This window comes from Coloeus monedula, assembly GCF_965178545.1.
Source record: "Coloeus monedula genome assembly, chromosome: 33".
Classification (NCBI taxonomy): Eukaryota; Metazoa; Chordata; class Aves; order Passeriformes; family Corvidae; genus Coloeus; species Coloeus monedula.
The window spans coordinates 2,980,020-2,995,119 of record NC_138813.1 but is presented as its reverse complement, the minus strand read 5'-3'; the positions used below and the strand labels follow the sequence as shown (position 1 = coordinate 2,995,119).

The window sequence follows — 15,100 nt, the reverse complement described above, 5'->3', positions numbered from 1 at the left end:
CTCCTTGAATTCCATTTATTGGCGCGACGGAAACGGAGGGGAATTTTTTGGGGGGGAAAAGGCTGGAATTCCGGGATTTTTCCTGGGAATTTGGGGCAGATTCCCGCTCACCTGAGCAGGTGGAAGGTGAGCCAGTACATGAAGAGGGGCTGGGCAGCAGCGATGGCCATGGTCAGGTACATCCGCAGCTGGTTCTTGGCACCGCGCACCAAAACCCCCTCGGCCGCCGCCTCCGAGAGCAGCTTCAGCCTCAGCGTCCGGATCTGGGGGAATTCGGGGGAAATTTGGGGTTTAGAACGTTGGGATCAACAGCTCAGGTCCTCAAAACCCCCCAAAATCCCCAAATTCCCACAAAATCCCCACATAAACCTCCAAAAAAAGTCCTAAAATCCCTCAGAATCCACCCCAAACCCCCTCGGCCGCCGCCTCCGAGAGCAGCTTCAGCCTCAGCGTCCGGATCTGGGGGAATTCGGGGGAAATTTGGGGTTTAGAACGTTGGGATGAACCTCTCAAGTCCTCAAAACCCCCCAAAATCCTCAAATTCCCACAAAATCCCCACATAAACCTCCAAAAAAAGTCCTCAAATCCCTCAGAATCCACCCCAAACCCCCTCGGCCGCTGCCTCCGAGAGCAGCTTCAGCCTCAGCGTCCGGATCTGGGGGAATTCGGGGGAAATTTGGGGTTTAGAACGTTGGGATGAACCTCTCAAGTCCTCAAAACCCCCCAAAATCCTCAAATTCCCACAAAATCCCCACATAAACCTCCAAAAAAAGTCCTCAAATCCCTCAGAATCCACCCCAAACCCCCTCGGCCGCTGCCTCCGAGAGCAGCTTCAGCCTCAGCGTCCGGATCTGGGGGAATTCGGGGGAAATTTGGGATTTTAAACTTTGGGATGAACCTCTCAAGTCCTCAAAACCCCCAAAAATCCTCAAATTCCCACAAAACCCCCACATAAACCTCCAAAAAAAGTCCTCAAATCCCTCAGAATCCACCCCAAACCCCCTTGGCCGCCGCCTCCGAGAGCAGCTTCAGCCTCAGCGTCCGGATCTGGGGGAATTCGGGGGAAATTTGGGGTTTAGAACGTTGGGATCAACACCTCAGGTCCTCAAAACCCCCCAAAATCCCCAAATTCCCACAAAACCCCCACATAAACCTCCAAAAAAAGTCCTCAAATCCCTCAGAATCCACCCCAAACCCCCTCGGCCGCCGCCTCTGAGAGCAGCTTCAGCCTCAGCGTCCGGATCTGGGGGAATTCGGGGGAAATTTGGGATTTTAAACTTTGGGATGAACCTCTCAAGTCCTCAAAACCCCCAAAAATCCTCAAATTCCCCAAAAAACCCCACAAAAATCTCCCCAAAAAGTCCTCAAATCCCTCAGAATCCACCCCAAACCCCCTCGGCCGCCGCCTCTGAGAGCAGCTTCAGCCTCAGCGTCCGGATCTGGGGGAATTCGGGAAAAATTTGGGGTTTAGAACGTTGGGATCAACACCTCAGGTCCTCAAAACCCCCCAAAATCCCCAAATTCCCACAAAACCCCCACAAAAACCTCCAAAAAAAGTCCTCAAATCCCTCAGAATCCACCCCAAACCCCCTCGGCCGCTGCCTCCGAGAGCAGCTTCAGCCTCAGCGTCCGGATCTGGGGGAATTCGGGAAAAATTTGGGATTTTAAACTTTGGGATGAACCTCTCAAGTCCTCAAAACCCCCCAAAATCCCCAAATTCCCACAAAAACCTCCAAAAAAAGTCCTCAAATCCCTCAGAATCCACCCCAAAACCCCCTCGGCCGCCGCCCCTTCAGCCGCCGCGATTTTTATGAATTCCCTGGAATTTTGAGCCAATTCCTCAGGATTTTGGGATCTCAAGAAACTGCGGGGTGGGGTCCCCCCAACCTCCCAAACCCCAAAAATGAGACAAAACCCCTAAAATCCCCCAAAACTGAAGGCAGAGCCCCCAAATCCTCTCCGAGCGTCGTTTCGAGGGCGCGACTTTTACGAATTCTCTGCAATTTTCACCAAATCCCTCGGAATTTTGTGACTCCCAAAGAATCCAACACACCCCCCCCCACCCCAAAAACCCCCCAAAACCCCAAAAAACCCCAAAAACCCCCCAAAACCCCCGAAAAAACTCACCATAAACACGAAAATACTCAGACAACACCAACTCAAGGCCACGTAGTACCCGGGCCTACCCAGCACCAAGCCAGCCACGAGGCCTACGATCATCCTGAGGGGAAAACACCCAAAACCGTGGGATTTCACCCCAAAAAAATGGGGGAAAACCCCTAAAAATCAGCTCACCCCACGTATTTGTAACCAGCGAAGGCCACGAGGTCGATGGGGGTCAGGTCTGTGGTGATGGTGACCAAATAAAGGCTCAGGAGGACGCTCAGAACTTCCAGGACCAGCCAGGCCAAGGCCGAGCTCGCCACCAAACCGAGGCTGTCCGGCGAAAATCTGGGAATTTCACCCCAAAAAAAGTGGGATGGGAGAAGGATTTGGGGGTTGGGAGGGAGGAGAAAGAGGGGGGATAAAAAATTGGGGGAAAAAACGGCGTTTTTTGTACCTGTTTTGGGTGCCCAAAGCGAGGCCGGCCAGGAGGATGTAGGTGAGGAAGGCCATGGCTGTGAGGGGAAATTAGGGGGAATTTGGGGAATTTTGGGGGGATTTGGGGAATTTTGGGGGGATTTTTGGAATTTTGGGGGGTTGGGAGGGTGGGGAGGGGATTTGGGGTGGATTTGGAGAGGTTTGGGTTCTTTTGGGGGTATTTTAGGGGGGTTTTGGGGGAATTGAGGATTGGGAATTTGGGTGTTTTAAGGAGGATTTTTTGGGGGGATTTTGGGGAGGATTTTGGAAATTTTGGGGAGGATTTGGGGAATTTTGGGGAGGATTGGGGAATTTTGCGGGGTTGGGAGGGTGGGGAGGGGATTTGGGGTGGATTTGGAGAGGTTTGGGTTCTTTTGGGGTTTTTTTGGGGTATTTTAGGGGGGTTTTGGGGGAATTGAGAGTTGGGAATTTGGGTGTTTTAAGGAGGATTTTTTGGGGGGGATTTGAGAGGATTTTGGGGAGGATTTGGGGAATTTGGGGAGGTTTGGGGAATTTTGGGGGGTTGGGAGGGTGGGGAGGGGATTTGGGGTGGATTTGGAGAGGTTTGGGGTTTTTTGGGGTTTTTTTTTGGGGTATTTTAGGGGGGTTTTGGGGGAATTGAGGGTTGGGAATTTGGGTGTTTTAAGGAGGATTTTTTGGGGGGGATTTGAGAGGATTTTGGGGAGGATTTGGGGAATTTGGGGAGGTTTGGGGAATTTTGGGGGGTTGGGAGGGTGGGGAGGGGATTTGGGGTGGATTTGGAGAGGTTTGGGGTTTTTTGGGGTTTTTTTTTGGGGTATTTTAGGGGGGTTTTGGGGGAATTGAGGGTTGGGAATTTGGGTGTTTTAAGGAGGATTTTTTGGGGGGATTTGAGAGGATTTTGGGGGTTTCAAGAGGTTTGGGGGGGTCTTGAGAGGGTGGGGAAGCGATTTTGGGGTAGAACTGGGGGAATTTGGGGCATTTTGGAGGGGATTTTGAGGGAGTGTGGGGGGAGATTTGGGGATTTTTGGGGTGGATTTAGGAACTTTTGGGCATTTTAGGGGATCCCAAGAGGTTTTGGGGGGGTCTTAAGAAGGAAGGGAGAGAATTTTTGGGGGGGGACCGGGGTTATTTTGGGGGGGTTTTGGGAGGATTTGAGGGGGAATTTCGGGAGAATTTGGGGGTTTTTTTTGATTTTTGGGGTGTCCTGGGGGTTTTGGGGGTGGTTTTGGGGGGTTTTTGGGGGTCCCAGGGGGGTTTTGGGGGTCCCTACCCGGGATATAAAGGTCAGGGGCGTTGACATCGAAGCGGGGGGCGACGGGGGCGTCCTGTTGGTACCGGACCTGCCAGTCCTGGGGGGGGCTGGGGGAGTGAGAAACTCCCCAAAACACCCCAAAATCCCTCCAAACCACCCCAAAATACCCCCAAACCACCCCAAATATCCCAAAACCACCCCAAAATCCACCAAAACCACCCCAAAATCCCTCAAAACACCCCAAAATCCCTCAAAACCACCCCAAAATACCCCCAAAACCCCCCAAAACCACCCCAAAATCCCTCCAAACCACCCCAAAATCCCTCAAAACCACCCCAAAATCCCCCAAAACCACCCCAAAATCCCTCCAAACCACCCCAAAATCCCCCAAACCACCCCAAAATCCCTCAAAACCACCCCAAAATACCCCCAAAACCCCCCAAAACCACCCCAAAATCCCTCCAAACCACCCCAAAATCCCTCCAAACCACCCCAAAATCCCTCAAAACCACCCCAAATTCCCTCAAAACCACCCCAAATTCCCTCCAAACCACCCCAAAATCCACCAAAACCACCCCAAAATCCACCAAAACCACCCCAAAATCCACCAAACCACCCCAAAATCCCTCAAAACAACCCCAAAATCCCTCAAAACCACCCCAAATTCCCTCAAAACCACCCCAAAATCCCCCCAAACCACCCCAAAATCCCTCAAAACCCCCTAAAATAACCCCGAGTATCCTGAGATCCCTCCAAAAACCCCAAATTATCCCAAATTCCCCCAAATCCAGCCCAAAAGAAACCCCAAGCTGCTCCTAAAATCTCCCAAATTGCCTTGAAATGGCCCCAAATTATCCCCAAACTCCCCCAGATACCCCCAAAATGCTCCAAAACACCCCAAAATACCCCCAAACCAACCCAAAACACCCCCAAATACCCCAAAGCCCCCTAAAACACCCCAAAACTGCTCCTAAAATCCCCCAAATTCCCCCAAATTGCCCCCAAATCCCCTGGGATCCCTCAAAATCCCAAATCCCCCCAGAACAGCCCCAAAACGCCCTCAAATCCCCCAAATCCACCCCAAAACCCCTCCAGGACCCCCCTAAACCCCCTCCCAGTTGCTCCCAGTAACCCTGAACCCCCTCCCAGTCACCCTGAGCCCCCTCCCAGTCCCTCCCAGTCCCTCCCAGTAACCCTGAGCCCCCTCCCAGTAACCCTGAGCCCCCTCCCAGTAACCCTGAACCCCCTCCCAATCACCCTGAACCCCCTCCCAGTCCCTCCCAGTAACCCTGAACCCCCTCCCAGTACCCTCCCAGTCCCTCCCAGTAACCCTGAACCCCCTCCCAATCACCCTGAACCCCCTCCCAGTCCCTCCCAGTAATCCTGAACCCCCTCCCAGTACCCTCCCAGTCGCTCCCAGTAACCCTGAACCCCCTCCCAATCACCCTGAACCCCCTCCCAGTAACCCTGAACCCCCTCCCAGTACCCTCCCAGTCGCTCCCAGTCACCCTGAACCCCTTCCCAGTCCCTCCCAGTAACCCTGAACCCCCTCCCAGTCGCTCCCAGTCCCTCCCAGTCGCTCCCAGTCCCTCCCAGTAACCCTCAATCCCCTCCCAGTGCCCTCCAGGTCCCCCAAAACCCCCTCCCAGTAACCCTGAACCCCCTCCCAGTCCCTCCCAGTAACCCTGAACCCCCTCCCAGTCCCTCCCAATCACCCTGAACCCCCTTCCCAGTCCCTCCCAGTCCCTCCCAGTCCCCTCCCAGTACCTGATGCCCGAAGGGGAACACGAGCAGCCGCAGTTTCTTGCCCACGTACGCCGTGTCCACGGCGAAATAATACTTCAGCCTCGCCACGGGCACCCACCGCCCGAGCTGCGGGGCGACACCGTGCGCGTTCCCCCGGGGTTTTTTTCCCCGGTTTTTGCCCGTTTTTCCCCTTTTTCCCCCCCATTTTCCATCGCTCCCTTCCCCACTCACGTTCTCCTCCACGAGGTCCCGGCCGTGCGAGGCCAAGCTGCTGCCGTAGGCCGCGGCCAAAGTGGACACGGGCTCGCCCAGGAAAGCACCGGGAGGGGGGAACGGCGATGAGGCGGAGGAGGAGGAGGAGGAGGCCGAAGGAGGCGGCGGAGCCCCGAAACCGCGGCCCGGGGAAGCTCCGCTGGCGCTCGTATCCTCGAAGAGAGGCCGCGGATCGGCCAAGCGAGCGGGGCCGCGGCGTTTGGGGGCTGGGAGAAGGGGGAAAGGGGAGGTTTGAGGGGGTTCGGAGCCCCAAAATTCCCTCACGGGACCCGCCCGAAACTCACGGGGAGCGGCGGGGTCCATGGCGGCGGCGGCACTTCCGGGTTCGGCTACCGGGAGTCACGTGGGGGGGGAAAAGCGGGGTTGTGATTGGGTGAGAGGGCGGAAGTTGTTGGCGGGGAGAGGAAGTTGTGCCCGGAGTTAAGATGGCGGCCGCGTTAAGGTCGCTGTTGCCATGGTAACGCGGCGTGCGGCGGCCTAGTGAGTGCCCGGAGTGTCCTCAGGATGCCACAAAAACGTTCCTAAGATGTCACCGGTGTCGTGATGTCGCCAGGGGTGTCACGGGTCCGGTAGGATCCGTGGCGGCGGCACTTCTGAGTTTGGCTACCGGGAGTCACGTGGGGGGGGGAAAGCGGGGTTGTGATTGGGTGAGAAGGCGGAAGTTGTTGGCGGGGAGAGGAAGTTGTGCCCGGAGTTAAGATGGCGGCCGCGCCACGCTGGTTGCCATGGTAACGGGGGGTGCGCTTGGGCCTAGCGCCAGCCCAGGGTGTCCCCAGGACCGGGATGTCCCCGGGATGTCCCCGGGATGTCCCCAGGGATGTTCCCATGGCCATGATGTCCCCAGGATGTCCCCAAAGCCGTGGTGTCCCCAGGATGACTCCATGGTGTCCCCAAGGCCGTGAGATCCCCAGGATGTCCCATGAACGTCCCCAAGGTGTCTCCATGGATGTCCCCTTGGTGTCCCCAAAGCCGTGGTGTCCCCAGGATGTCCCCTTGATGTCCCCAAAGCCGTGGTGTCCCTGGGATGTCCCCGTGGTGTCCTTTGGTGTCCCCTTGGTGTCCCCAAAGCTGTGGTGTCCCCGTGGTGTCCCCAGGATGTCCCCAGGGATGTTGCCATGGTGTCCCCAGCATCTCCCCAAAGCCGTGGTGTCCCCTTGGTGTCCCCGTGGTGTCCCTAAAGCCGTGATGTCCCCAGGATGTCCCCAGGGATGTTTCCACAGCCATGATGTCACCAGGATGTCCCCAAAGCCGTGGTGTGCTCAGGGATGTCCCCAGGATGTCCCCATGGTGTCCCCATGGTGTCCCCAGGATGTCCCCAGGATGTCCCCCTTGGTGTCCCCTTGGTGTCCCCGTGGTGTCCCCCTTGGTGTCCCCAGAATGTCCCCTTGATGTCCCCTTTGATGTCCCTGTGATGTCCCCTTTTGATGTCCCTGTGATGTCCCCTTGGTGTCCCCTTTGGTGTCCCCTTGGTGTCCCCTTTGATGTCCCCATGATGTCCCCTTTGGTGTCCCCAGGGTGTCCCCTTTTGATGTCCCCAGGATGTCCCTTTGGTGTCCCCTTTGGTGTCCCCTTGATGTCCCCTTTTGATGTCCCCGTGGTGTCCCCTTTGGTGTCCCCATGATGTCCCCTTTTGATGTCCCCAGGATGTCCCTTTGGTGTCCCTTTTGATGTCCCTGTGGTGTCCCCTTTGGTGTCCCCAGGATGTCCCCTTGGTGTCCCCCTTGGTGTCCCCGTGGTGTCCCCCAGCCCCTCCCCCACGTCCGGTGTCCGTCTGTCCGTCCGTTCCCGACGGCCCCGGGGCGGCTCCGGCCTCGCGCCGCTCCCGTGAGAGCCCCGTGACAGCCCCGTGACCCCCCCGGCGGCTGGGGGCCGGTCACACCAGTGAGCCCAGTATGGGCCCTCCCAGTTAACCCAGTACGGACTGCCCCAGTCACACCAGTGAGCCCAGTACGGGCCCTCCCAGTTACCCCAGTACGGACTGCCCCAGTCACACCAGTGAGCCCAGTACGGGCCCTCCCAGTTACCCCAGTACGGACTGCCCCAGTCACACCAGTGAGCCCAGTACGGGCCCTCCCAGTTAACCCAGTACGGACTGCCCCAGTCACACCAGTGAACCCAGTACGGGCCCTCCCAGTTACCCCAGTACGGACTGCCCCAGTCACACCAGTGAGCCCAGTACGGGCCCTCCCAGTTACCCCAGTACGGACTGCCCCAGTCACACCAGTGAGCCCAGTACGGGCCCTCCCAGTTAACCCAGTACGGACTGCCCCAGTCACACCAGTGAACCCAGTACGGGCCCTCCCAGTTACCCCAGTACGGACTGCCCCAGTCACACCAGTGAGCCCAGTACGGGCCCTCCCAGTTACCCCAGTACGGACTGCCCCAGTCACACCAGTGAGCCCAGTACGGGCCCTCCCAGTTAACCCAGTACGGACTGCCCCAGTCACACCAGTGAGCCCAGTACGGGCCCTCCCAGTTACCCCAGTACGGACTGCCCCAGTCACACCAGTTAACCCAGTACGGGCCCTCCCAGTTACCCCAGTATGGGCCCTCCCAGTTACCCCAGTACGGACTGCCCCAGTCACACCAGTGAGCCCAGTACGGGCCCTCCCAGTTACCCCAGTACGGACTGCCCCAGTCACACCAGTGAGCCCAGTACGGGCCCTCCCAGTTACCCCAGTACGGACTGCCCCAGTCACACCAGTGAGCCCAGTACGGGCCCTCCCAGTTACCCCAGTACGGACTGCCCCAGTCACACCAGTGAGCCCAGTACGGGCCCTCCCAGTTAACCCAGTACGGACTGCCCCAGTCACACCAGTGAACCCAGTACGGGCCCTCCCAGTTACCCCAGTACGGACTGCCCCAGTCACACCAGTGAGCCCAGTACGGGCCCTCCCAGTTACCCCAGTACGGACTGCCCCAGTCACACCAGTGAGCCCAGTACGGGCCCTCCCAGTTAACCCAGTACGGACTGCCCCAGTCACACCAGTGAACCCAGTACGGGCCCTCCCAGTTACCCCAGTACGGACTGCCCCAGTCACACCAGTGAGCCCAGTACGGGCCCTCCCAGTTACCCCAGTACGGACTGCCCCAGTCACACCAGTGAGCCCAGTACGGGCCCTCCCAGTTAACCCAGTACGGACTGCCCCAGTCACACCAGTGAGCCCAGTACGGGCCCTCCCAGTTACCCCAGTACGGACTGCCCCAGTCACACCAGTTAACCCAGTACGGGCCCTCCCAGTTACCCCAGTATGGGCCCTCCCAGTTACCCCAGTACGGACTGCCCCAGTCACACCAGTGAGCCCAGTACGGGCCCTCCCAGTTACCCCAGTACGGACTGCCCCAGTCACACCAGTGAGCCCAGTACGGGCCCTCCCAGTTACCCCAGTACGGACTGCCCCAGTCACACCAGTGAGCCCAGTACGGGCCCTCCCAGTGAACCCAGTATGGGCCAGTTACACCAGTGTGAACTGCCCAGTCACACCAGTATCAGCCCCCCAGTCACACCAGTATCAGCCCCCCCAGTTACACCAGTATGGGCCAGTTACACCAGTGTGGACTGCCCAGTCACACCAGTATCAACCATCCAGTCACACCAGTATCAGCCCCCCCAGTCACACCAGTACAGGCCAGTTACACCAGTGTGGATTGTCCAGTTAACCCAGTATCAGCCCCCCCAGCCACACCAGTATCAGCCCCCCCAGTTAGCCCAGTATGGGCCCTCCCAGTTAACCCAGTACGGGCCAGTTACACCAGTGCAGTCTGCCCAGTCACACCAGTATCAACCATCCAGTTATCCCAGTATCCGCCGTCCCAGTTACTCCAGTATGAACTGTCCTGCTCATCCCAGTAACCCCCCCTCCCAGTTCCTTCCAGTCCCCCCAGTGCCTCCCAGTTCTCCCCAGTGCCCCCCATTCCCCCCGTCCCTCCCAGTCCCTCCCAGTCCCTCCCAGTCCCCCCCAGTTCCCCCCGGGCCGGACGTTGTAGTTGGGGTAGGGGGGATCCCACTCCCGCCACTGGGCGGGAACTGGGGGGAACTGGGAGGGACTGGGGGGGGGGGCACTAGGAGGGAACTGGGAGGGACTGGAATGAGCAGGAATGGGAGGGACTGGGAGGGACTGGGAGGAACTGGGATGAGCAGAGGCGGCGGCGGGCGGGGGTCGGAGCGGGGCCGACACCGGTGAGGGGCGGGAGGGGGTCCCGGGGGGTCCCGGGGGTCGCTGAGGGGGTCCCGGGGGTCTTTAAGGGGTCCCGGGGGTCGCTGAGGGGTCCCGGGGGTCACTGAGGGGTCCCGGGGGTCCTTGAGGGGGTCCCGGGGGTCTTTGAGGGGGTCCCGGGGGTCTTTAAGGGGTCCCGGGCGTCACTGAGGGGGTCCCGGGGGTCGCTGAGGGGGTCCCGGAGGTCGCTGAGGAGTCCCGGGGGTCTTTGAGGGGTCCCGGGGGCCTTTGAGAGGGTCCCGGGGGTCGCTGAGGGGGTCCCGGGGCTTTGAGAGGGTCCCGGGGGTCTTTGAGGGATCCCGGGGGTCTTTGAGGAATCCCGGCGGTCCTTGAGGGGGTCCCGGGGGTCGCTGAGGGGGTCCCGGGGGTCGCTGAGGGGGTCCCGGGGGTCCTTGAGGGGATCCCGGGGGTCGCTGAGGGGGTCCCGGAGGTCGCTGAGGAGTCCCGGGGGTCTTTGAGGGATCCCGGGGGTCCTTGAGGGGGTCCCGGGGATCGCTGAGGGTCCCGGGGGTCGCTGAGGGGGTCCTGGGGCTGAGGGGTCCCGGGGGTCTTTGAGGGATCCCGGCGGTCCTTGAGGGGGTCCCGGGGGTCGCTGAGGGGTCCCGGGGGTCTTTGAGGGATCCCGGCGGTCCTTGAGGGGGTCCCGGGGGTCTCTGAGGGGGTCCCGGGGCTGAGGGGGGGGCCATGGGGCGGGGGGCGCTGTTTTTGGGGGTCGCCTACGCGGGGTTGGTGCTTTTGGGGGTCCTGGGGCTGCGGGCGCTCGAGGGCCCCCCCGGGACCCCCGGGACCCCCGAGGCCGGCGAGTGGGACGTGCCCAGCGCCCTCCTGTTCATCGTCACCCTCCTGACCACCGTGGGTGAGACCCCCGAGACCCCCGAGACCCCCAGGGGACCCCCAGGGGACCCCCACCAAATCCAGGACCCCCCAGAACCCACCCAAGGTGTGGGGGACTGCCAGGAGCACCAAGACCCCCGAGACCCCCTGGCACTTCGGGGCCCCCGAGATCCCCAAGAGCCCCGAGACCCCCCAGGACCTCCCCAAGACCCCCGAGACCCCCAAGATACCCCAGGGCCCCCAAGACCCCCCAAGACCCCCCTTCCACCCCAAGACCCCCAAGACCCCCCAAGATTCCCAAGAACCCCGAGACCCCCATGACCCCCCAGGACTCCCCAAGATTCCCAGGACCCCCAAGACCCCCAAGATACCCCAGGACCCCCCAAGACCCCTCAAGACCCTCAAGACCCCCAAGACCCCCCAGGACCCCCCAAGATTCCCAGGACCCCCAAGATTCCCATGACCCCCAAGTCCCCCCAAGAACCCCATGACCCCCAAGACCCCCCAGGACCCCCCAGACCCCCAAGAACCCCAGGACCCCCAAGACCCCCAAGACCCCCCAAGACCCCCCACGATACCCCAGGACTCCCCAAGATTCCCATGACCCCCAAGACCCCCAAGAACCCCAAGACCCCCCAGGACCCCCGAAATCCCCAAGACCCCCAAGACACCCCAAGAGCCCCCAAGACCCCCCAGGACTCCCCAAGATTCCCATCACCCCCAAGCCCCCCAAGACCCCCAAGAACCCCAAGACCCCCAAGACCCCCCAGGGCCCCCAAGAACCCCAAGACCCCCAAGAACCCCAAGACCCCCAAGATACCCCAGGACCCCCAAGACCCCCCAAAACCCCCAAGACCCCCAAGATACCCCAGGACCCCCCAAGACCCCTCAAGACCCCCAAGACCCCCCAGGACCCCCCAAGAACCCCAAGACCCCCAAGAACCCCATGACCCCCAAGAACCCCAAGACCCCCAAGACCCCCAAGAACCCCCAAGACCCCCCTTCCACCCCAAGACCCCCCAAGACCCCCAAGATTCCCATCACCCCCAAGACCCCCATGACCCCCAAGACCCCCAAGACCCCCAAGACCCTCCAAGACCCCCAAGAACCCCAAGAACCCCAAGAACCCCAAGATACCCCAGGACCCCCAAGACCCCCCAAGACCCCCAAGAACCCCTTCCACCCCAAGCCCCCCAAGACCCCCCCAAGCCCCCCAACCCCCCACCCCCCACCCCATGGGCGAGTCGGGGTCACCCCCTGACCCTCGCCGTGTCCCTCCCCCCAAGGCTACGGCTCGGTGACGCCGCTCTCGGCCGCCGGCAAATCCTTCTGCGCCGCCTACGCCGCCCTGGGCGTCCCGGCCACCATGTTCCTGCTGGCGGCCACCGCCCGCCGCCTCGGTGGTCCCCTGGCCCGGCGGCCCCGGGGCTACCTGCAGGCTCGTTGGGGCTACGGCCGGCGCGGCGCCGCCCGTGCCCACCTCCTGGGCCTCGTGGCCGTCGCCCTGGTGCTCCTGGTGCTCCTGCCGGCCGCCGCTTTCTACCTGGTGGAGCCCACCTGGACCTACCTGGACGCCGTCTATTTCTGCGTCATCTCCCTCTGCACCGTCGGCTTCGGCGACCTCGTGCCGGCCCGGCAAGCGCAGCAGCCGCTGAGGCAGCTCTACCAAGTGGCCGTGGCCGGTGAGTTTTGGGGCTTGCGGAGAGGCCTCTCGGGGTTTTGGTTGAGGGTTGGGTTGGGTTTTGGTTGAGTTGGGGTTTTGGTTGGGTTGGGTTTTGATTGGGTTGAGTTGGGGTTTTGGTTGAGTTGGGTTTTAGGGTTTTGGATGGGTTTGGGTTGAGTTGAGTTGGGTTTTGATTGGGTTGAGTTGGGTTTTGGTTGGGTTGAGTTGGGCTGGTTGAGTTGGGGTTTTGGTTGGGTTGGGTTTTGATTGGGTTGAGTTGGGTTTTGGTTGAGTTGGGTTTTAGGGTTTCAGATGGGTTTTGGTTGGGTTGAGTTGGGTTTTGGTTGAGTTGGGTTTTAGGGTTTTGGATGGGTTTTGGTTGGGTTAAGTTGGGTTTTGGTTGGGTTGAGTTGGGTTTGGGTTGAGTTGGGTTTTGGGGTTTCAGATGGGTTTTGATTGGGTTGAGTTGGGTTTTGATTGGGTTGAGTTGGGGTTTTGGGGTTTTGGATGGGTTTTGATTGGGTCGAGTTGGGTTTGGGGGTTTTGGATGGGTTTTGGTTGGGTTGGGTTGGGTTTTGGATGGGTTCCAGTGGGTTTTTGGGGTTTTGGATGGGTTTTGATTGGGTCGAGTTGGGTTTTGGTTGGGTTGGGTTGGGTTTTGGTTGGGTTGGGTTGGGTTTTTGGGGTTTTGGATGGGTTTTGATTGGGTCGAGTTGGGTTTTGGGGTTTTGGATGGGTTTTGGTTGTGTTGGGCTGGGTTTTGGATGGGTTGGGTTGGGTTTTGGGGTTTTGGATGGGTTTTGATTGGGTTGAGTTGGGTTTTTGGGATTTTGTTGGGTTCTGGATGGGTTCCATTGGGTTCCAGTGGGTCCCATTGGGTTCCAGTGGGTTGAGTTGGGTCCCGATGGCTCCCGATGGGTCCTGATGGGTCCTGATGGGTCACATTGGGTCCTGATGGCTCCTAATGGGTTCCACTGGGTCCCGATGGGTTCCGTTGGGTTCCGTTGGGTCTCGATGGCTCCTGATTGGTTCTGTCGGGTTCCGTTGGGTTCCGTTGGGTTCCGTTGGCTCCCGATGGGTTCCATTGGGTTCCGTTGGGTCTCGATGGCTCCTGATGGGTTCCGTTGGGTTCCGCTGGGTTCCGTTGGCTCCCAATGAGTTCTGTTGGGTTCTGATGACTCCTGATGACTCCTGATGGGTCCTGGTGGGTCCTGATGGGTCCTGATGGGTCCCGTTGGGTTCCGTTGGCTCCCGATGGGTTCCATTGGGTTCCGTTGGGTCTCGATGGCTCCCGATGGGTTCCGTTGGGTTCCGTTGGGTTCCGTTGGGTTCCGATGACTCCCGATGGGTTCCACTGGGTCCTGATGGGTTCCACTGGGTCCCGATGGGTCCTGATGGGTTCCGTTGGGTTCCGTTGGCTCCCAATGGGTTCCGTTGGCTCCCGATGGCTCCCAATGGGTTCCGTTGGGTCTCGATGGGTCCCGTTGGGTTCCGTTGGCTCCCGTTGGCTCCCCTCGCGCCCCCTCACGCCCCCGACGCCGCGCCGGGTCCCTCACGCCCCTCCCCCGCAGTGTACCTGCTGCTGGGGGTCACGGGCGTCCTGCTGCTGGCCCAGACCTTCCGCCACGTGGCCGAGCTCCACGGCCTCCCCGGCGCCGCCGCGGCACCGAACGACGACGACGCCGGCGCCGGCACCGAGGAAGGGGCCGGATTGTTGGAGGGGACGAGGGACGGGACCAAAGCAGCTCAGGGAGGGGGGCACGGGGCGGCGGGGGGGGGCGGCAGCGGGTAGCACCAGTGGGGGGGACACTGGGGATACTGGGGGGCACTGGGAGGGGACACTGGGAGGGGACCCGGCACAATAAAGGGTCCCCAAAGGCGCTTGGGTTCGACGGCTTCATTCTGGGGGGGGGTGGCCAGTCTTGGGGGAGGGGGGAGGGGTCCCAGTTCCATGGGGGGGGTCCCAGTTCCATGGGGGTCCCAATTCTGAGGGGGGGTTCCAGTTACATTGAGGGGGGGTCCCAGTGCCAGGAGGGTCCCAAATTCCATGGGGGGGGGTCCGAATTCCATGGGGGGGGATCCCAATTCTGGGGTGGGGGCTCCCAATTCCATGGGGGGGGATCCCAATTCTGGGGTGGGGGCTCCCAATGCTGGGGGGTCCCAATCCCATGGTGGGGGGGTCCCAGTTCCATGGGTGGGGGGGTTCCCAGTTTTGGGGTGGGGGTCCCAGTTCCATGGGGGGGGTCCCGGTTTTGTGGGGAGGGGTCCCAGTAATACTGGGGGGGGTCCCAGTTCCAACTGGAAACCCCCCCCCAAGTGGTTCCAGTCACATTGAGGGGGGTCCCAGTTCCATGGGGGGGTCCCAGTTCTGAGGGGGTCCCAATTCTGAGGGGGGGTCCCAGTTCCATCGGGGGGGATCCCAATTCTGGGGGGGTCCCAATCCCATCGGGGGGGGGTCCCAGTTCCATGGGGGGGGGGGGTCCCAGTGCCCGGAGGGTCCCAAATTCCAAGGGGGGGGGGGTCCCAATTCTGGGGGGGTCCCAAATTCTATGG

The 15,100-nt window shown here is 60.6% G+C and overlaps 1 protein-coding gene across 2 annotated transcripts; it reads right to left on the bottom strand.

Moving 5' to 3' along the window:
- On the bottom strand, positions 1-6,157 carry YIF1B (Yip1 interacting factor homolog B, membrane trafficking protein). 2 transcript variants are annotated; one of them, XM_082299637.1, is made up of 8 exons: positions 6,118-6,157; positions 5,792-6,039; positions 5,582-5,686; positions 3,833-3,911; positions 2,561-2,618; positions 2,296-2,451; positions 2,128-2,221; positions 1-263 (listed from the first exon to the last, which is right to left on the bottom strand). In XM_082299637.1, the coding sequence occupies exons 1-8, from the start codon at positions 6,134-6,136 to the stop codon at positions 108-110; spliced, it is 915 nt and encodes a 304-aa protein (XP_082155763.1). In that variant the 5' UTR covers positions 6,137-6,157; the 3' UTR covers positions 1-107. The 2 variants fall into 2 exon arrangements, with proteins under 2 accessions (XP_082155763.1, XP_082155764.1); XM_082299638.1 differs by lacking the exon at positions 5,582-5,686.
- Between the last annotated feature and the right edge of the window lie 8,943 nt (positions 6,158-15,100).